At 44.1% G+C, this 23142-nt stretch overlaps 1 protein-coding gene across 1 annotated transcript in view; it reads left to right on the top strand.

Annotated features, from left to right (window-relative positions):
* Nucleotides 1–22926, top strand: part of LOC311135506 (myosin regulatory light chain 2, skeletal muscle-like) — a 50463-nt gene extending 27537 nt beyond the window's left edge. The window contains exons 3-7 of the mRNA XM_084169515.1: nt 17380–17478; nt 19423–19603; nt 21282–21360; nt 21502–21550; nt 22036–22926. Coding sequence (XP_084025641.1) covers nt 17380–17478; nt 19423–19603; nt 21282–21360; nt 21502–21550; nt 22036–22140 — 513 coding nt within the window. The 3' untranslated portion in view covers nt 22141–22926. The remainder of the gene's footprint in view (nt 1–17379; nt 17479–19422; nt 19604–21281; nt 21361–21501; nt 21551–22035) is intronic.
* Nucleotides 22927–23142: the final 216 nt, after the last annotated feature.

Here is a 23142-nt window from a genome sequence, read left to right as displayed (position 1 = left end):
CTAATATGACCCCATCATCGAAAGCGCTCATAAACACGTAGGCTACAGTACCAGTCCAAAGTTTGGACACACCTACTCATTCAATGATTTTTCTTTATTTATAGTATTTTCTACATTGTAGTAGCCAAAAAAGTGTTAAACAAATCAAAATATATTTTATATTTCAGATTCTTCAAAGTAACCACCCTTTGCTTTGATGAGAGCTTTGCACACTCTCTCAACCAGCTTCACCTGGAATGCTTTTCCAACAGTCTTGAAGGAGTTCCAACATATGCTGAGCACTTGTTGGCTGCTTTTCCTTAACTCATCCCAAACCATCTCAATTGGGTTGAGGTCGAGTGATTGTGGAGGCCAGGTCATCTGATGCAGCACTCCATCACTCTCCTTCTTGGTCAAATAGCCCTTACACAGCCTGGAGGTGTGTTGGGTTATTGTCCTGTTGAAAAACAAATGATAGTCCCACTAAGCGCAAAACAGATGGGATGGTGTATCGCTGCAGAATGCTGTGGTAGCCATGCTGGTTAAGTGTGCCTTGAATTCTAAATTAATCACCGACAGTGTCACCAGCAAAGCACCATCACACCTCCTCCTCCATGCTTCACAGTGGGAACCACACATGCGGAGGTAATCCGTTCACCTACTCTGCGTCTTAAAGACACGGCAGTTGGAACCAAAAATCTCAACTTTGGACTCATCAGACCAAAGGATAGATTTCCACCGGTCTAATGTCCATCGCTCGTGTTTCTTGGCCCAAGCAAGTCTCTTCTTCTTATTGGTGTCCTTTAGTAGTGGTTTCTTTGCAGCAATTCGACCATGAAGGCCTGATTCACGCGGTCTCCTCTGAACAGTTGATGTTGATGTGTCTGTTACTTGAACTCTGTGAAGCATTTATTTGGGCTGCAATTTCTGAGGCTGGTAACTCTAATGAACTTATCCTCTGCATCAGAGTTAACTCTGGGTCTTCCTTTCCTGTGGCGGTCCTCATGAGAGCCAGTTTCATCATAGCACGTGATGGTTTTTGCGACTACCCTTGAAGAAACTTTCAAAGTTCTTGAAATGTTCCGAATTGGTTGACCTTCATGTCTTAAAGTAATGATGGACTTCTCTTTGCTTATTTGAGCTGTTCTTGCCATAATATTGACTTGGTCTTTTACCAAATAGGGCTATCTTCTGTATACCACCCCTACCTTGTCACAACACAACTGATTGGCTCAAACGCATTAAGAAAGAAAGAAATTCCACAAATTAACTTTTAATAAGGCACACCTGTTAATTGAAATGCATTCCAGGTGACTACCTCATGAAGCTGGTTGAGAGAATGCCAAGAGTGCGTAAAGCTGTCATCAAGGCAAAAGATGGCTACTTTGAAGAATCTCAAATATAAAATATATTTTGATTTGTTTAACACTTTTTTGTTTACTACATGATTCCATATGTGTTATTTAATAGTTGTGATGTCTTCACTATTATTCTACAATGTAGAAAATATAAAAAAAAAAAAAAAAAAAAAAAAAAAAACTTTGAATGAGTAGGTGTGTCCAAACTTTTGACTGGTACTGTACATGTTGGTTGTTTTGCTCTACAATGCCCACAAGCTTCACAAGACTCGTCTGAAGGTAGTAACCCGGTACCGGTTTAAAAATGAATGAAAGTACTTTAGTGCCACTCAAAAAAGGGGTTAAATATGGGTAAAAAAAAGTATAATATCCAGGGCCCGTATCCACAAAGCATCTCAGAAAAGGTCCTAGGAATCTTGTTAAAAGCTGTTTGAAGACTAACAAAAATCTCTGCTCAGTAGGTTTTAGGATTATGTTAAGACACTGCCCAGACAAACTCTGAGCCAGGAGTAAAATCAACTCATAAAAGTTTAGGAGGTCAGAGACCTGGCTGTGTATACCAGGACAACAACCTCTCCCTCAATGTGAGCAAGACAAAGGAGCTGATCGTGGACTACAGGAAAAGGAGGGCCGAACACGTCCCCATTCACATCGAAGGGGCTGTAGTGGAGCGGGTCGAGAGTTTCAAGTTACTTTGTGTCCACATCACCAACAAACTATCATGGTCCCACACCAAGACAGTTGTGAAGAGGGCACGACAACACATTTTACCCCCTCAGGAGACTGAAAAGGTTTGGCATGGGTCCCCAGATCCTAAAAAAGTTATACAGCTGCACCATCGAGAGCATCCTGACCAGTTGCATCACCGCCTGGTATGGCAACTGATTGGCATGCGTACGGCCCAGTACATCACTTCCTGCCATCCATGACCTATATACTAGGCGGTGTCAGAGGAAGGCCCAAAAAATTGTCAAAGACTACAGTCACCCAAGTCATAGACTGTTCTCTCTGCTACCGCACAGCAAGCGGTACCAGAGCGCCAAGTCTAGGTCCAAAAGGCTCCTTAACAGCTTCTACCCCCAAGCTATAAGACTGCTGAACAATTAATAAAATTTGATTTGATTTTGATTCGATTTATCTTAGCTGGTATGAGGTACCACAAAGGAAAGATTATGACGCTCGTTGACTTAGTTTCAAATAATGGGGAATAACCAACCACAGTGAATGTGACTGTACAACAAATGTTGCAATGGTAAAACGTTTGATACCATTTTTGCCTGACACGATCACTTTGCCTACTCTTAATTATTGCCTAATATGTTGGCATGCATAACCTTTTTTTTATCCAATTCTGATGGTTGTTAAAAGAGGAATTTTGAGAATATTACTGTTATATCAACACACTCATCGTCACTCCCGTTAAGGAACTCTAAATCGCTTTGGCACAGTAGGCATCAAGCCCCTTGCCGATAATGTTGCACACAACGTTGCATCCAATGTTTGAATGGTCTATCATTTTCATCGAACACAAAGTTAACATAAGCCCAATTTAGGCATCTTTTTTTAACAATGTGACGTTTCACTCCAAAGGAATAACTTGAAATAACATGATGTAGGTAATTAAGTAATTGAAAGAAAAATTTGTTTATTTATTAGCCTAGTGGTTATAAGTATTTAGGCATATCGTGTTAAATAGGCCTCCTGTGAAAGCATTGTCAAAAGCACAAGAGATACTGTTGCATGTAGGTCTCTAGATTTATTTATAGATTGATATAATAGAAAAATCAAAACATAATTTTAAAAACTCCAAAGCAATTGCATGTGGTGCAGGAACCACTGACTCGCTGATTTTTTTTATATTATCAAGACACCTGCTTGTAACTCTTAACTGGTTAGGACAGCTCATGAGGTCTCTGTCAACTAGGTAGGACACTAATGACTTAAGAGACTTCATGCATAGCTTTTATTTTTACCCATAAGAGTAGGAGTAAAATGTATTCTATTCTCAGTACTTACGACCAATTTTCTACTCCGAGACGCTTTGTGGATGCGGGCCCTGGGCTTTCTTATATATCTCAGATACTTTTGGTCATGTAGTGTATGTGGACATCTGCTTGTCGAACATCTCATTCCAAAATCATGGCCATTAATATGGAGTTGGTCCCCCCTTTGCTGCTAGAATAGCCTCCACTCAATTGTCCAAACAGATCCGCAAGGTAGATGGATGACTTTGAATATGTTATTGGACCATAAACAGATATGGCTCATTAACCTTTACGGACCAAATAATGATGATCCACACTTCTTTGACAAAATATATATAATAAATTATCAACCCTGCAAGATTATAATACTGTTTTAAATAGCTCAATGGACCGTAAAGGAAATCACACTACAAACTATCACCCTCATGCTCTTAAGGAAATTGTGAATGTCATGGATACATTAGAACTAGTAGATATATGGAGGCTTAAATATCCTGACCTAGTGAGATATACATGGCGGAGACTCAATCAAGCTAGTCATCTTGACTTCTTTCTTATGTCATGCTCATTGGCGCCAAAAGTTTAAAAAGTGTTGATAGGGGACAGAATGCAGTCGGACCATCATATAATTGGCATATACATTACTCTTACTGAATTTCCACGTGGGCGAGGATATTGGAAATTTAATCAAAGCCTATTGGATGATAACAGATTTTTTCCGACATAACATAGGTACAGCAAATCCCCTTATTGAATGGGACACTTTTAAATGTGCCTTTTAGAGGCCATGCAATTCAGTACTCATCTCGAAAACAAAAGCAATTTAGGTCAAAAGAGGCCATACTAACAAAGGAAATAGAAGGTCTAACAGAACAGATAGATAGCGATACAAACTGTAACATAGAGGCTCAGAATAAATTAGAGGAAAAACAAAAACAAATGGAGAAACTTATTCAAGAAAGATCAAGTGTATTATATTATAAAAATAAAGCAAACTGGATGGAATATGGGGAAAAATGCACCAAATAATTTTTTTATCTTCAACATAGAAATGCTACCAAAAACAATTTACTGAAACTGGTTACAAATGACGGCATCACCCATGATTCACCAAATTATATTTTAAAGGAGGAAGCAAAGTACTTTAAGCATGTGTTTTCGTTTCAGTCGCCTCCATCTCCTCTAACTGAAGCTAATTGTAGGGATTTATTTTCTATTGATAATGTAAAATTAACAGTGGTACAGAAAGTCTCATGTGAAGGTAAAATTACAGAGAAGGAACTTCTGGATGCAATTAAATACTTTAAGTCCGGGAAAACTCCAGGTTTGGATGGCATACCAGTCGAGGTATATCAAACCTTTTTTGATATACTCAGAGGGCCGTTATTAGCACGTTTTAACCACTCCTTTGTAAATGGTAGATTATCAGACACTCAAGAAGAAGGTCTGATTTCATTATTACTGAAACAGGATACAGGTGGGAAATATAAAGATCCAGTCCATAGAAAATAATTGGAGGCCCCTTACACTTCAGTGTTGTGATGCAAAATTCTAGAAAAAATGTATAGCGCATAGAATTAAAAAGGTATTGTCGGACATTATTAATTCTAATCAGACAGGTTTTTTACATGGACGATACATTGGAGATAATATAAGGCAAGTACTGGAAATAATAGAACACTATGAAAAATCTGGGAAACCAGGCCTGCTATTCATAGCAGACTTTGAAAAGGCATTTGATAAAGTATGACTGGAGTTCATATATAAATGCCTGGAGCATTTCATTTTTGGAGAATCGCTTATAAAATGGGTTAAAATCATGTATAGTAACCCTAGGTGTAAAATAGTAAATAATGGCTATTTCTCTGAAATCTTTAAACTGTCAAGAGGAGTGAAACAAGGTTGTCCACTATCGGCATATCTATTTATTATGGCCATCGAAATGTTAGCTATTAAAATCAGATCCAACAATAATATCAAGGGATTAGAAATCCAGGGCTTAAAAATAAAGGTGTCATTGTAAACTGATGATTCATGTTTTCTTTTAAATACACAACTTGAATCCCTCCACAGCCTCATAGAGGATCTAGATACATTTTCTAACCTCTCTGGATTACAACAGAATTATGATAAATGTACTATATTACGTATTGGATCACTAAAAAATAAAAATTGTACATTACCATGTAGTTAACCAATAAAATGGTCTGATGGTGAAGTGCATATACTCGGAATACATATCCCAAATAAAATAAATGATCTCACTCCAATACATTTTAATAGAAAGTCAACAAAAATAGATAAGATCTTGCTACCATGGAAAGGTAAATACCTGTCTATTTGTGGAAAAATCACCCTGATTTACTCTTTAGTACTATCCCAGTTTACCTATTTGCTTATGGTCTTGCCTACGCCTAGCGAACAGTTTTTTTTATTATATGAGAAAATAATATTCCATTTGATTTGGAACGGCAAGCCAGACAAAATTAAATGGGCCTATTTATATAGTGAATATGAATTCAGAGGACAGAAATTATTAAATATTAAAGCATTAGACCTATCACTAAAAGCTTCGGTCATACAAAAGTTATACTTAAATCCGAACTGGTTCTCTTGCAAATTAGTAAGATTGTCTCACCCAAGTTCAAGAATGGCCTTTTTCCCTTTATTCAGATTACAACCTCTCACTTTCAGTTATTTGAAAAGGAAATCATCTCCCAAATATCACTATTTCTAAAACAAGCCATAGAAAGTTGGTTGCAATTTAAATTTAAATCTCCAGAAACGACAGAACAAATAATGCAACAAATATTGTGTACTAATTGATAAAAAAACTAAAGTTTTTGAAAAAATGTTTTAAAAAGGTATAATCTTCGTAAATGATATCATAGGTAGGACTGGTGGAGTTATGTCGCACATGCAGCTAACAAAAACATATGGTAATGTCTGCTCTACCCAAAATTACAACCAAATAATTGCAGCATTACCGCAAAAATGGAAGAGGAAAGTGGAAGGGGGAAAAAGTAAGGAACTTGTCTGTTGGCCCTGCATTAAATAATAATAATAGACGCTTTTATCCAAAGCGACTTACAGTCATGTGTGCATACATTTTTACGTATGGGTGGTCCCGGGGATCGAACCCACTACCCTGGCATTACAAGCGCCATGCTCTACCAATTGAGCTACAGAGGACCATAATGTCACGGTTTCGGCCGAGGCTGCCTCTCTTCCTTGTTCGGGCAGGCTTCGGCGTTCGTTGTCTCCGGAATACTAGCTGCCACCGTTGTATGTTTCATGTTCGTTTGCTTTTGTCTGATTGTTTTCACACCTGTTATCATTTAGTGTCATTAGTGTCCTATTTAGTTCTCGTTGTGTTTGTCAGGTGTTGTGTGTTATTGTTTCGTGTACTGTCGTATTTGCTGGTCGTTTGACTATTTCGCTCGGTTGAGCTTACTACTCCACTGCGCTGGAGCGTATTTACGCACCTGTTTTCGTGCGCCTTTATTTTGGTCGCCTACGTGCGTCGTTCCGCCTTCGGGCGAGTTTTCCTGTTTGCCTTATTGGTAATTTTGACTAAAGTCTTTTGGATTATTGACTTCGGTGTCCTTGCGCTTGATTCCACCCATACACCCACCTACAGCCAACCTTGACAGAATAACACACCTAGTATGGAATCAGCAGGAGCCGCTGCAGCCCAGGCGACGCTGGAGGACAGGGTCCTCCAACAAGGCGACCAGATCCAGCAGATGGGGACCGCACTGCAGGAGGTGATCACTACCATCAGAGGCTGGGGAACGCCGCCACCACCACCCTCCCTGCCAGCACCATCGGCCAGTCAGCCCATTCCCGCACCGGAACCTCGAGGAGTCCGACTCTCGCTCCCGAGGGCTTACGATGGGACCGCGGCCGGGTGCCAGGGTTTCCTTCTCCAGGTGGAGCTGTACCTGGCCACCGTGCACCCGGCGCCCTCGGGACATGAGAGCGTGTCCGCCCTGATCTCCTGCCTGTCCGGGAGGGCGTTGGCATGGGCCAACGCGGAGTGGAGGAGGATCGACGCGGACACTATAACCTACGACGAGTTCTCCCGCCGCTTCAGGGCGGTGTTTGACCATCCCCCGGAGGGGAAAGCGGCGGGGGAGCGTCTGGTCTTCCTCCGGCAGGGGAGGAGGAGTGCCCAGGAGTTCGCTCTCGAATTTCGTACTCTAGCGGCGGATGCAGGGTGGAATGATCGGGCTCTCGTCGATCACTACAGATGTAGTCTACGAGAGGACGTCCGTCGGGAGCTGGCCTGTAGGGACACCAGCCTCACGTTCGACCAGTTGGTCGACATGTCCATCAGGCTGGATAACCTGCTAGCTACCCGCGGACGTCCCGAGGGGGGTCCGTCCATTTCACCCTCCAGCGCCTCCGAGCCGTGCCCCATGGAGCTCGGGGGCGCTGGCGCTAGAGAGAGGAGGGGTCGGCTTACTAGGGGGTCCATCCCCTGCACCAACTGTGGTCGGGGAGGACACACCGCGGCTAGGTGCTGGGGATGGCCTCCTAAGGGAGAGGACGACAGGTCCCGCACTGGGGATTCCTTCCAGGTGAGTAGGCGCCCCACTCACCCAGAGCTCTCTGCTACACATTTCTGTATGCCTGTGAGTTTTCCACAGGTAGCACCTCATTCCCAGCATAAGGCGCTGGTAGATTCAGGCGCGGCTGGGAATTTTATTGATAAGAAGTTTTGTTTAGCTTTAGGGATTCCCCTTCTTCCTGTTGATGTCCCTTTCCCCGTTCATGCCCTAGATAGCCGTCCGTTGGGGGCGGGCTTGATCAGGGAGGTCACTGCGCCACTTAGGATGTGTGCGCAGGGGGGTCATCAGGAGATGATTCAGCTATTTCTGATTGCCTCTCCTGCGTATCCGGTGGTGCTGGGCCTGCCCTGGTTGAGTACCCATAACCCATCTATTTCGTGGCAGGAGAGGGCTCTGATGGAGTGGTCTGCCCAGTGTGTGGGTAGATGTTTAGGCGTTTCCGTAGGGGCTACCTCGGTGGAGAGTCCAAACCAGGTGCCCGCATTGCACGTTCCCCCTGAGTATGGGGATTTGGCTATTGCGTTTAGTAAGTCGAGGGCGACGCAGTTGCCGCCCCATAGGCAGGGAGATTGTGCGATAGACCTCCAGGCAGGAGCTGCGCTCCCGCGGAGTCATGTGTATCCTCTGTCTCAGGAGGAGAAGAAAGCTATGGAGACTTACATAGACGAATCTCTGAGACAAGGATACATACGGCCTTCCACTTCCCCTGCGTCCTCGAGTTTCTTTTTTGTGAAGAAGAAGGATGGTGGTTTGCGCCCGTGCATCGATTACCGTGGTCTCAATCAGATCACGGTGAAGTATAGTTATCCACTCCCGCTGATTGCGACCATGACTGAGTCCTTGCATGGGGCGCGTTTCTTCACGAAATTAGATCTCAGGAGCGCGTACAACTTGGTGCGCATCAGGGAGGGCGATGAATGGAAGACAGCCTTTAGTACCACCTCGGGCCATTACGAGTATCTTGTCATGCCATACGGGTTGATGAACGCTCCGTCAGTTTTCCAATCATTCGTGGATGAGATCTTCAGGGACATGCAGGGGCAGGGGGTCGTTGTGTACATTGATGACATTCTCGTGTACTCGCCTACCCGTGTCGAGCATGTGGCCCTGGTGCGCAGAGTGTTGCGGAGGCTGGTGGAGCACGACCTGTATGTTAAGGCAGAGAAGTGTCTGTTTTTCCAGGAGTCGGTTTCCTTTTTGGGGTATCAGTTGTCTGCGTCAGGGGTGAAGATGGAGGTAGACCGTGTGTCGGCCGTGCGTAATTGGCAAACACCAACCACTGTGAAGGAGGTGCAGCAGTTTTTGGGGTTTGCGAATTACTACCGGAGGTTTATCCGGGGTTTTGGACAGGTGGCAGCTCCCATCACGTCTCTCTTGAAGGGGGGTCCGGTGCGTCTGCAGTGGTCGGCCGAGGCGGACAGGGCGTTTGGGAGGCTGAAGGACCTGTTTACCTCGGCTCCGGTGCTAGCGCATCCGGATCCCTCTTTACCATTTCAGGTAGAGGTGGACGCGTCTGAGGCCGGTATAGGAGCCGTGCTTTCACAACGGTCAGGCGCGCCACCTAAACTCCGCCCCTGTGCTTTTTATTCAAAAAAGCTCAGTCCGGCGGAGCGAAACTATGACGTAGGGGACAGGGAGCTGTTAGCCGTGGTACAGGCCCTAAAGGTGTGGAGGCACTGGCTTGAGGGGGCTCAACACCCTTTCCTCATTTTGACGGACCACCGTAACCTGGAGTACATCCGGGCAGCGAGGAGGCTAAACCCTCGGCAGGCTAGATGGAGTATGTTTTTGACCCGGTTTACGTTTAAGATCACGTACATCCCTGGGTCCCAGAACGGTAAGGCAGATGCGCTGTCTCGGCGGTATGACACGGAGGAGAGGTCCGTGGAGCCCACTCCCATACTGCCGGAGTCGTGTCTGGTGGCACCGGTAGTGTGGGAGGTCGATGCTGAGCTCGAGCGGGCGTTACGCACCGACCCTAGTCCGCCACAGTGCCCGGAGGGTCGGAAGTACGTTCCGCTCGAGGTTCGGGATCGATTGATCTATTGGGCTCACACGTCACCCTCCTCTGGACATCCGGGTATCGGCCGGACAGTGCACTGTCTTAGTGCCAAGTACTGGTGGCCCACGTTGGCAAGGGATGTGAGGGTTTATGTTTCCTCCTGCTCGGTGTGCGCCCAGTGTAAGGCGCCTAGACATCTGCCTAGGGGTAAGTTACTACCCCTGCCCGTGCCACAACGACCATGGTCCCACCTCTCGGTGGATTTCCTTACTGACCTTCCTCCGTCACAGGGGAATACCACTATACTGGTCGTTGTGGACCGGTTTTCTAAGGCCTGTCGTTTGCTCCCCATGCCGGGCCTTCCTACCGCCCTGCAAACTGCCGAAGCCTTATTCACCCATGTGTTCCGGCACTACGGGGTACCCGAGGATATTGTGTCTGATCGAGGTCCCCAATTTACCTCCAGAGTCTGGAGGGCCTTTATGGAGCGGTTGGGGGTCTCGGTGAGCCTCACCTCGGGTTACCACCCGGAGAGTAATGGGCAGGTGGAACGTGTAAACCAGGATGTGGGTAGGTTTCTAAGAACATACTGCCAGGACCGGCCGGAGGAGTGGGCAAGGTACGTTCCCTGGGCCGAAATGGCCCAGAATTCCCTACGCCATTCCTCCACTAACCTAACCCCTTTCCAATGTGTGTTAGGTTACCAGCCGGTTCTGGCACCCTGGCAGCAGAGCCAGATCGAGGCTCCTGCGGTGGATGAGTGGGCGAGGCGTTCGGAGGAGACATGGAACGCTGCACACGTCCACCTGCAGCGGGCCCTCCGACGTCATAAGGCGAGCGCCGATCTCCACCGCAGTGAGGGACCGGTGTACGCACCTGGTGATCGAGTCTGGCTCTCTACCAGAAACCTGCCCCTCCGCCTGCCCTGTCGGAAACTGGGTCGGCGGTTTGTAGGGCCATTTAAAGTCCTGGGAAGGTTGAACGAGGTGTGTTATAAATTACAGCTACCTGTTGAATATAAAAGTATTAACCCCTCGTTCCATGTGTCCCTTCTCAGGCCGGTGGTAGCTGGCCCACTCCAGGAAAGTGAGATCAGGGAGACTCCTCCGCCCCCATTGGACATCGAGGGGGCACCGGCGTACTCCGTGAGGTCCATCTTGGATTCGAGACGTCGGATGGGGGGTCTCCAGTATCTAGTGGAGTGGGAGGGGTACGGTCCGGAGGAGCGGTGCTGGGTGCCGAGGAGAGACATTTTGGACCCGTCTCTCCTGACGGAATTCCATCGTGGGCACCCGACGCACCCTGCTCCGCGTCCTCCGGGTCGTCCCCGAGGCCGGAGTCGGCGCACGTCTGGAGCCGCGCGTCAAGGGGGGGGTACTGTCACGGTTTCGGCCGAGGCTGCCTCTCTTCCTTGTTCGGGCAGGCTTCGGCGTTCGTTGTCTCCGGAATACTAGCTGCCACCGTTGTATGTTTCATGTTCGTTTGCTTTTGTCTGATTGTTTTCACACCTGTTATCATTTAGTGTCATTAGTGTCCTATTTAGTTCTCGTTGTGTTTGTCAGGTGTTGTGTGTTATTGTTTCGTGTACTGTCGTATTTGCTGGTCGTTTGACTATTTCGCTCGGTTGAGCTTACTACTCCACTGCGCTGGAGCGTATTTACGCACCTGTTTTCGTGCGCCTTTATTTTGGTCGCCTACGTGCGTCGTTCCGCCTTCGGGCGAGTTTTCCTGTTTGCCTTATTGGTAATTTTGACTAAAGTCTTTTGGATTATTGACTTCGGTGTCCTTGCGCTTGATTCCACCCATACACCCACCTACAGCCAACCTTGACACATAACATAATTGGTTAAAGAAAATTGTGATAAATAAAAAAGTATACCAGTTTCATATGAGGACCAAAGGATTGACAGCCGTCCCATATAGATTGCAAAATAGTTGGGAAGAGATTTTTGACGTACCGATTCCATGGCACATGGTTTATGAACTGATATACAAAACGTAGCCGGATTCCAAACTTAGAATTTTTCAATTTAAATTATTATACAAAATTCTTGCTACCAATAGAATGTTATTTATATCGGGGATACAATCTTCCCAGCTCTGCAGATTTTGCTGTGAAGAGACAGAATCATGAGATAATTTGTTTTGGTACTGTCCATTTGTAGCTTGTTTTTGGACACAGGTCCAGGAATGGCTGAATGATTGCAATATTTACCTGGAGCTAACCCTGCAAATAGCACTACTGGGTGATCTGAAAAGTTATAGTCAATTGATCAATAATATAATAATTCCTTTAGCAAAAAAAATATTTTCAATTTACAATCTGTAGAAACAATGAGAATAGAAGGGTTCAAAACTTTTGTGAAACATCACAGTACAGTTGAAAAATAAATGGCAAATAGAAATCCAAATGGATGGTGTTAAGAGAAAGATGGGAGGTGTTGAATGGAGCTGAAGGATGGGACTAATAACAACAAGATAACTAATGTAAAGCATACTGTGTCCATAATAAGGATATAGGTTATAGGTTGAGAGCTTTTGTGAAAGAGCACAGTTAGAAAGATATACAGTGAGGGGAAAAAAGTATTTGATCCCCTGCTGATTTTGTACGTTTGCCCACTGGCAAACACATGATCAGTCTATAATTTTAATGGTAAGTTTATTTGAACAGTGAGAGACAGAATAACAACAACAAAAAATCCAGAAAAACGCATGTCAAAAATGTTATAAATTGATTTGCATTATAATGAGGGAAATAAGTATTTGACCCCTCTGCACAACATGACTTAGTACTTGGTGGCAAAACCCTTGTTGGCAATCACAGAGGTCAGACGTTTCTTGCAGTTGGCCACCAGGTTTGCACACATCTCAAGAGGGATTTTGTTCCACTCCTCTTTGCAGATCTTCTCCAAGTCATTAAGGTTTCGAGGCTGACGTTTGGCAACTCGAACCTTCAGCTCCCTCCACAGATTTACTACGGGATTAAGGTCTGGAGACTGGCTAGGCCATTCCAGGACCTTAATGTGCTTCTTCTTGAGCCACTCCTTTGTTGCCTTGGCCGTGTGTTTTGGGTCATTGTCATGTTGGAATACCCATCCACGACCCATTTTTAATGCCCTGGCTGAGGGAAGGAGGTTCTCACCCAAGATTTGACGGTACATGGCCCCGTCCATCGTCCCTTTGATGCAGTGAAGTTGTCCTGTCCCTTTAGCAGAAAAACACCCCCAAAGCATAATGTTTCCACCTCCATGTTTGACGGTGGGAATGGTGTTCTTGAGTCATAGGCAGCATTCCTCCTCCTCCAAACACGGCGAGTTGAGTTGATGCCAAAGAGCTCGATTTTGGTCTCATCTGACCACAACACTTTCACCCAGTTCTCCTCTGAATCATTCAGATGTTCATTGGCAAACTTCAGACGGGCCTGTTTATGTGCTTTCTTGAGCAGGGGGACCACGATGAGATCTTGCATGGAGTCCCAGGCCGAGGGAGATTGACAGTTCTTTTGTGTTTCTTCCATTTTGCGAATAATCGCACCAACTGTTGTCACCTTCTCACCAAGCTGCTTGGCGATGGTCTTGTAGCCCATTCCAGCCTTGTGTAGGTCTACAATCTTGTCCCTGACATCCTTGGAGAGCTCTTTGGTCTTGGCCATGGTGGAGAGTTTGGAATCTGATTGATTGCTTCTGTGGACTGGTGTCTTTTATACAGGTAACAAGCTGAGATTAGGAGCACTCCCTTTATGAGTGTGCTCCTAATCTCAGCTCGTTACCTGTATAAAAGACACCTGGGAGCCAGAAATCTTTCTGATTGAGAGGGGGTCAAATACTTATTTCCCTCATTAAAATGCTAATCAATTTATAACATTTTTGACATGCGTTTTTCTGGATTTTGTTGTTGTTATTCTGTCTCTCACTGTTCAAATAAACCTACCATTAACATTATAGACTGATCATTTCTTTGTCAGTGGGCAAACGTACAAAATCAGCAGGGGATCAAATACTTTTTTCCCTCACTGTAGCATATAGAAGCAAACCGGATGGACATCATGAAAATGATGGGAGAGTTTAAGGGTAGAGGAAGTTCAGGAGTAAAAACAAACAAAATAGAATTATTGTAAAATTGACTGTGTCCGTAAAATGTATATAGTATGTATAAGCTGGAAGTAGAGGCCTAAGCATTGTTGTTCACTAGTTTACACCAATTAGGGAAGGGGTAGTGGGGTTGGAAAGTAAGAAAGGAAAATATATTTTAAAAAATTATATATATATATATGTATATGTGTGTGTATGTATGTATGTATGTATGTATGTGTATATATATATATATATATATATGTATGTGTATGTATGTTTATGTGTATGTAGGTGGTGGCAGCATCATGCTGTGGGGGTGTTTTTCAGTGGCAGGGACTGGGAGACAGGATTGAGGGATAGATGAACGGAGCAAAGTAAAGAGAGATCCTTGATGAAAACCTGCTCCAGAGCGCTCACGACCTCAGACTGGGGCGAAGGTTCACCTTTCAACAGGACATCGACCCTAAGCACACAGCCAAGACAATGCAGGAGTGGCTTCGGGACAAGTCTCTGAATGTCCTTGAGTGGCCCAGCCAGAACCTGGACTTGAACCTGATCGAACATCTCTGGAGAGACCTGAAAATAGCTGTGCATTAACGCTCCCCATCCAACCTGACAGAGCTTGAGAGGATCTGCAGAGAAGAATGGGAGAAACTCCCCAAATACAGGGGTGCCAAGCTTGTAGCGTCATACCTAAGAAGACTTGAGGCTGTAATCGCTGCCAAAGGTGCTTCAACAAAGTACTGAGTAAAGGGTCTGAATACTTATGTAAATGTGATATTTCCGTTTTTTTATTTTTAATAAATTTGCTAAAATGTCTAAAAACCTGTTTTTGCTTTCTCATTATGGGGTATTGGGTGTAGATTGATAATCCATTTTAGAATAAGGCTGTAACGTAATAAAATGTGGAAATAGTCAAGGGGTCTGTAAGTCGCTCTGGATAAGAGCGTCTGCTAAATGACCAAAAATAAAAAAATAAAAATAATAAAATAAAAATACTTTCCGAATGCACTGTAGGACAGACACTTCAAAACATACTTTCTTTTGATCTGCTTTGCCATTAATGTATATGTTATTCAATGCATTTCTATGGGCTTATAGCAGAAAGGCCAATTTCAATGTTTAATAAAATTATTAGTAAATCTTTTTTTTTATACCTACAGGGGTCCTAAAATTCTCAATCAAATAGCTTAAATGACCCTTGGTATGACCATCTTAAAACAATTCTCAGAATGAGAACAGGGGGAGGCAAAGGCAGTGCTATTTTTGGTCTATCCACAGCTGTTGTTTTTTACACACTTTCAAAGCTCTCCTCTTTTTCCTCACTTGTCAACTAAGCCCATGACGTTACTTCCAACTGAAACTTCTCCACTGGTTCTTCTCACAAGTTAAGCAAAGTGTATGAGGGAGAAAAGCAGAGACTGAGAAGAAAATACATCAACTGAGGGTGGACAGATTTTTGGGAGAATCAAATTAGGTCAGTTTGGGGACTATATTTTGCTCTAAGGCAGAGGGAAGGCCCTTGAATGTCGAAGAGAGAAAAATTGGGCGGTAATTTGAGGGGAGAGAGGTATCAGTTCTCACGGCTCCCTGAAACTCTGTATCTCAATACGTAGCTCCACTGTACACTTCCATGATAGATGGCCAACCATGAAGCCCCAATATGGAGTTGAGTGGGTGGTCTGGTGGCCCGCTCAGTCAAGCACTGTCCTGGGTGTCTCCAGGGACCAGGAGCAACCCAAATTAGAGCCTCCATGTTGGAAAACCGTTTCTGTTTAGTCCAGTCATCAAATCAAACAACCAAATGTGTGCTGTTGAGGGTACTCGAGGACTGGAATTGGGAAACACTGCTCTAAGATCATGTACTGAAATATGATATAATTATTTAGCTATTGTTGCTATATTCTGTTCTGTGTCTGGAATACGTGTGACCTTGTCATTACTGGAATGTAACCAATCCCCCTCAGCCAACAGTTTCCACATGTAATTACTGTAATCCATTGAATTGGCTTCTTCCACACTAAAGGGGGTACATACTGTATACACAGATCTCAACAGGTCAATTAGACAAGTGGTGACTTTAAAATATGTTTACCGGAGGCACAAGCCAACACTTGAAACACATACTTATCTGTTGTTTATGGGCAGTGTAAAGTGTTGTAACAGGAAGGACCTGCAACTGGTAACAGGCATGACATGTATACACTCAGGGAATGGATATCTCACAATAGCCCATTGTGTTGTTGTTTGCCCTCTTGGGGTGGATGGAATTAAACACAATAAACATAGCCACAACAAAGACCCTGGGCATGCTGAGAAAGAAGGAGGAAGTGGAAGAGAAGGAGGGTTCAATAGTCCCCAAGGCTGCAATAGAGGTTTGTCCATATTAGTCCAAGTGTGACACTGACACCAAAGTAAGGTCTGAATGTTGTGCTTGAAATTCACCTAATTCCAAGACTCCCTGTGCCTATTTTGGAGTGCCGGAAAGGCGATACCCTGAGCACCTCCTTGCTCCTCCCTCTCTCTCTTACTTTCCTCAGCTCCCTCTTTTCTTGCCAAACTTGATGGTGCAGCTAAAGTTAGCCCCCTTGAGCTAGTATATAAGGCCTCAAGGGGCCAACACAAACATGTCAGTCACATCGGCTTGGCATAAGCTTCTCTTCTTGACCAACCAAATCCCCCACAAACTCTAAAGAGATGGTGAGTGTGTTTGCATTCCTCTCAATTGAGAATAGTTTCTAGGGTCTAGGATTGTCTTCAATAAACTAACAACTTAAAGCATCATTGATTGTAGGATACCAATGCAAACTGGATAATGGCAATACAATGGACTGAATTACATTTTAAAGGCTTCTAGAACAGTTTCCCAAACTATGGTTGGGACCCATTGGTGGAAGCTGTTTCCTCCCTGGGCTAAAGACCCAAGACCAAGTCTTGTGGCTTAATACTCTGATTTTGTTCAATTGGTGCATCAAAGGGAAATACTTAAAGGATGTTTGGGGACCACTGCTCTAGAGGCCTCTAAGATATTACAGAATCTTAGCCAATTTGGACGCTACAACCGAACAGGCCAAGTGCCTTTTATACAACTCACCTTTCTTCGAAAGCCTTATGCTGATAAAGTGTGACTTGAATTGGTACAACTTATTCAAACAAAAGCTAAAAGCACCCAGGCATAGAAATCTGACAATGACAAGTCAATGACAGAGGAATCATTCTCAAAATATTGTTGAATTACCTTAGGGAGTTCCTCTACCTCTTGCTACTGTGGAGGTCCAAGACGTTTTGGCCCAGAATGACCCAGAGTGGCATGGATGGCCCAAACAGGCTGTTACAGTAAATTGTTGGTTGTGTTGGCTGTGTTTACTGTGAGTTAAATGACATGTCCTGTTCATCGTTGACCCCCAGGCACCCAAGAAGGCCAAGAGGAAGCAGCAGCAGGGAGAGGGTGGATCCTCTAATGTGTTCTCCATGTTTGAGCAAAGCCAGATCCAGGAGTACAAGGAGGTACGTTTTTGGGGGGATTTTCTGCCACACCTACACTATTTTCACTAGATATCAATGCTTGGTCAAGTAGTTGTAATAAGTCAGCCGACATAGTTATTGGGATACATGATATTGTAACATCTCCACGCATCACATGGGGATCCCATTGAAAGAGGTTTGCAAAAGCCAAAATAGACAAACAACCCATTGACTTAGTAATAGGTAAGACAGGACATCCTAAGGTAGGTGGCGTCCTCATTGGTGGCGTTCACATTTTACTGTCTCTATCACTGTGGGCGTGATGGAAGTGATAGCCGTCATAGAGCTGGACAGACATAGACTTGATTCGATTACGTTTTTGGGCTCCAGTTGACCCCCCCAAAAACAAATCGTCACCAGCAGGAGACAACCGTAAATTACTTAGTTGCTGATGACAGCGGTCACCTGGGATAGGTCACTACCCAGCAAACCGGGAACATTTCCCAGAACATTAGCTTAGAGACCCATTAAGTTCTAGTTAGGGTTTTATCTAACATTAGGATGATAACATCCTGTTTTTCAGAAAATGTTTAAAATAAAATATCCTTGGAATGTTCTCCTAACAGTCACTAAAATGTTGTGCACAACATCTGTAACAACCACCACAGAACATTCCCCAAATGTTCACCTTTAGGTTTCCAGGTAATTCAATAACACAATCTACTTGTAAAGAACTACATGTGTTCTGGGAACGTTCTTGCAACATCAGGCAAAGGTTTTATACAGACATTGTATAATCATCAGCACAACTGGACAGTTTTTGTGTTATGAGAACATTTGCTGCAACCTAAGGAATGTTCTGGGAACTTTCACAGAACCAATTTTGGTTTGCTGGGTAGTCTTCCCCAGCACCCCCTCTCAGAACCCTTCCCTGTGACCCCCTGGAATGTGTTGCCCAACAGCTGGTAGATGCTAATGCTAGCGCTAGTGGGTGGGTGAAGACGAGAAAGGGAGCCAGAATTTACGAGAGACCCCTAGACTTGAAGACGTTGAAGGCCTCTATTTACGGAAAAGGCAATCAACCAACCTGTGCCTCTGCTCAGCCAGAATAGCTTTTGTGACACCTAGGCTTTGCTCTTTGAGCTGGTGTGAAATAGCCTACTAGTTGTTAAAACCATGTAGAAATGTTCACAGTGGAAGTTCTCCCAACATTTAGGAGAGCACAACCTAATCAGAGAGGTAGAGAAATTACAATAATTTGGGAAACTGATAACAATTTGTACGATTTAAAAAGGGGAAAAATGTGAAGTGTGTCAGAGTCTTTGGGTATATCCCTGTCTTTGGGTGATTGATTTGGCCAATTGGAGACATGAGGGGGTAAAAAAAGGAACAGGGGTTGGGGGCAGAGGGATTAGTCAGGGAAGGGGGCGAGGGGTGTAAGGGGAGGGGTGTTAGGGGTGTAATCAATACCGGATCCTAAATGTCGCAAGAGGCTTGCCTGACGTCCCGAGACCATTTTACCACCTTAAAAAGACAAGTGGCGGGCCAGCTGCCAAGTCCCCTGTGTGCTCTAAAGCCTTCTTGGGTTTCACCTGAGTGACACATGCAGCTATGTGGGGAGAGAGGAGAGAGACCTTTTCACATTTATCTTGACGGACTATCTTGGGAAAATCTTGTGAATTGTGATATAAATATTCCCGCCACTCAAGTTTCACAATGCAGTGCACCCTAGTTTTGTCACTTACACACTGTCTATTATCATCGACTAGTCTAATGAATTTTGAAATTAGGTGACTGAGGTCATGGAAATGCATTTCAATAGGGTACCGGGTAGTGTGATAACATTAGCTTATTTTCATATGCTTCTAAGCAATATAAATATTACATTTACATAATACTGTCATGTTAACATGATCGATGTCATTTGGATTGCCCCACAGTGAATTATATGGTATCAAATCTCTCATCTGCTTCGCTTCCTGCCAGGCTTTCACAATCATTGACCAGAACAGAGATGGCATCATCAGCAAGGATGATCTTAGGGACGTGCTGGCCACTATGGGTCAACTGAACGTGAAGAATGAGGAGTTGGAAGCCATGATCAAGGAGGCCAGCGGTCCCATCAACTTCACCGTCTTCCTCACCATGTTTGGCGAGAAGCTGAAGGGTAGGTCAACTGCTAGGAGCGATTTATATCTTTTTCACATTACTCAGCTGAACCAAGCCGAGCTGTACTGGCCTGGTTATTCATCCATCATACACTGAGTATACCAAACATTAAGAACACCTTCCTAATATTGAGTTGCACCCCCCAACACACACCTTTTGCCCTCAGAACAGCTTCAATTTGTTTCTGGGGCATGGACTCTACGAGGTGTCGAAAGCGTTCCACAGGGATGCTGGCCCATGTTGACGCCAATGCTTCCCACAGTTGGCTGGATGTCCTTTAGGTGGTGGACCATTCTTGATAGCTTTTCTTAATGAGAGTGAGCAGTCAGATATTTGAGTCCCTATTTCTATACTTTCTATACTTTCTGTATAGTGAATATGAACTAGTTGCATAGTTACATATCTACACTGAACAAAAATATAAACTCAACATGCAACAATTTCTAAGATTTTACTGAGTTGAAATAAATTAATTGGGCCCTAATCTATGGATTTCACATGACTGGGAATACAGCTATGCATCTTTTGGTCACAGATACCTTAAAAAAAAAAGTAGGGGCGTGGATCAGAAAACCAATCAGTAGCTGGTGTGACCACCATTTTGCCTCATGCAGTGCGACACATCTCCTGTGCATAGAGTTGATCAGGCTGTTAATTGTGGCCTTTGGAATGTTGTCCCACTCCTCTTCAATGGCTGTGTGAAGTTGCTGGACATTGGCAGGAACTGAAACCCACTGTCGTACACGTCCATCCAGAGCATCCCAAACATGCTCAATGGGCGACATGTCTGGTGAGTATGCAGGCCATGGAAGAACTGGGACATTTTCAGCTTCCAGAAATTGTGTACAGATCCTTGCGACATGAGGCCGTGCATTATCATACTGATGGCGGCGGATGAATGGCACGACAATGAGCTTCAGGATCTCTTCACGGTATATCTGTGCATTCAAACTGCCATCAATAAAATGCAATTGTGTTCCTTGTCCATAGCTTATGCCTGCCCATACCATAACCCCACCACCACCATGGGGCACTCTGTTCACAATGTTGACATCAGCAAACCACTCGCCCACACGACGCCATACACACTATCTGCCATCTGTCCTCTACAGTTGAAATCGGGATTCATCCGTGAAGAGCACACTTCTCAGCATGCCAATTGCACGCTTCCTCAAAACTTGAGACATCTATGGCATTGTGTTGTGTGACAAAACTGCACATTTTAGAGTGGCCTTAAATTGTCCCCAGCACAAGGTGCACCTGTGTAATGATAATGCTGTTTAATCAGCTTCTTGATATGCCACACCTGGCAGGTGGATGGATTATCTTGGCAAAGGAGAAATGTTCACTAAAAGGGATCTAAACAAATTTGTGCACAACATTTGAGAGAAATATGCTTTTTGTGCGTATGGAACATTTCTGGGGTCTTTTATTTCAGCTTCAAACATTGGACCAACACTTTACATGTTGCGTTTATATTTTTGTTCAGTATAAGTTACTATAAAATGTACATATATTATACACATAAAGTTTTGTTTGTTTATACTTCTACTGCTTTTCTTAGTCCATCAGTTTTAGTCGATCACTTTTCTTAGTCCATCACTTCTGTGTCCATCACTGTGAGTTTGAGGTAATATAGAATTTAACTGAGGATCCTCTTCTTCCCTTCCTCTTAGGTGCTGATCCCGAGGATGTTATCGTGAGCGCTTTCAAGGTCCTGGACCCCGAGGCTACCGGCTTCATCAAGAAGGAATTGTACGTGTTTTCACCCTGTACCCTTTCCTTCCATTACTCTTCTATAAATTCACTCACAACATCTTTAGGTAGTCTTTATGTGTGCCCTGGTTGATAATTCTCTCTCTCTCTCTTTTCCTACCTCTTTCCTTTCCTCTCCAGCATTGAGGAGCTCCTGACCACCCAGTGCGACAGGTTCACTGCTGAGGAGGTGAGAGATCTATCATTCTATCAGTCATTCAGTCATTTAGAGCGACATTTTCTTAGTGCCAAAGCACTGTGCAAATAGCAAAAAATACCATAAACCTCTTTGGAATCTCGCAGGGATTTAATTTGAAACTTTTCTTCAACAATATGGTTCAAAAGGGGGTGTACAATTAGTACATTACGTAAACTGAGCAATACATAAACAATCACCTTTATAATGCACATTGTTAAAGACATTTTCGAAATTAAACCACATTGAGATTATAATGAGATTAACATTATTTCTTGCTCTTTGCACAGTGCTTTTGCTCTACGAATATTTTGCCCTAAGAGCAACATGGTGTTTGAGCTTTCATGATATGGTTATTTAGAGTAATAATGAATTACATTATGTTTATGTGTGCTGTCTGACACTGAACTTTGTCCATTTTCCTGCAATGGTTCCCAGTTGTAAGCCTCTCCTTCTCCTTCTGTCTTCCTCTCCCTCAGATGACCAACCTGTGGGCTGCCTTTCCCCCAGATGTGGCTGGCAACGTAGACTATAAACAGATCTGCTACGTCATCACACACGGAGAGGAGAAGGAGGATGAGTAAATCCACCTTTTCAATCCCTCTACCTCTCTCCGTCATCCCCCTCACTCCCCCCTTCTACAACTCTGTGGCCCGCTTACGTGCTCTCGCTCCCCTCGCTCTTCTCTCCATCTCCACCCCTCTCACTATCCTTTATCGAGATACTTTGAGTTGAGAGGATTGAAGTCTATGGGGGTGTGCTGTGTGTGAGTATCGACAGTGGGATTATTTTATAATAAAAGAATCTTGTACCATCGAAACTATTCCTCTCTAACTCCCTCCCTCCCTGCCTCCGATTCTTTCTCTTCTTCCCCATCCCTCACTTCTATCTCTCCCTGTCGAATCGAACAGTGCATGCATCATACCTACATCATCTATGCATATAGAGTTCAGTGTCTACAGACAAACACTTTTACTCTTGGGTGCTGTGGTGTATGCTCAATTGTTTATTTGAAACAAGTAGGCGATTGATTGTTGATGTTTTGTCTTGACTTGCTGTGAAGTAATCAATGGACTTGTCCCTGTTCATGTACTGGAAAGAAGGACAGCTTAAAAGGGATGAGTACTGTACTAAAATAGCTTGCCTACTCCTCTGTCTTAATTTCTCTCTCTTTCTCAGCGATAGGGATAAAAGGAAGGCCGATTGAATAAGAGTAAAGCATGATTTAGCAGTAGGTGCATTGTAAGAGAGAGATGGCGAAAGATTGTGAGAGGGAGGAAGGAGAAAAGTTGACAAAATAAAATCTCTGTCAAATCTCTGTAACAAATAAAACAAGCAATGACTTATAAATAAAAACCGATGTCTTTCGTACAACCCTGTCTGTTGGTTTATCTACATCCCCCTGTCTGAGGGATGTAGCTCAGTTGGTATAGCATGGCGTTTGCAACGCCAGGGTTGTGGGTTCGATTCCCACGGGGGGCCAGTATGAAAAAAATAATAATAATGTATGCACTAACTGTAAGTCGCTCTGGATAAGAGCGTCTGCTAAATGACTAAAATGTAAAAATGTTTAAGTGAGCATGGGT

Source organism: Coregonus lavaretus, assembly GCF_964263955.1.
Source record: "Coregonus lavaretus genome assembly, chromosome: 1".
Classification (NCBI taxonomy): Eukaryota; Metazoa; Chordata; class Actinopteri; order Salmoniformes; family Salmonidae; genus Coregonus; species Coregonus lavaretus.
This window is presented reverse-complemented; position numbering and strand designations above follow the sequence as displayed.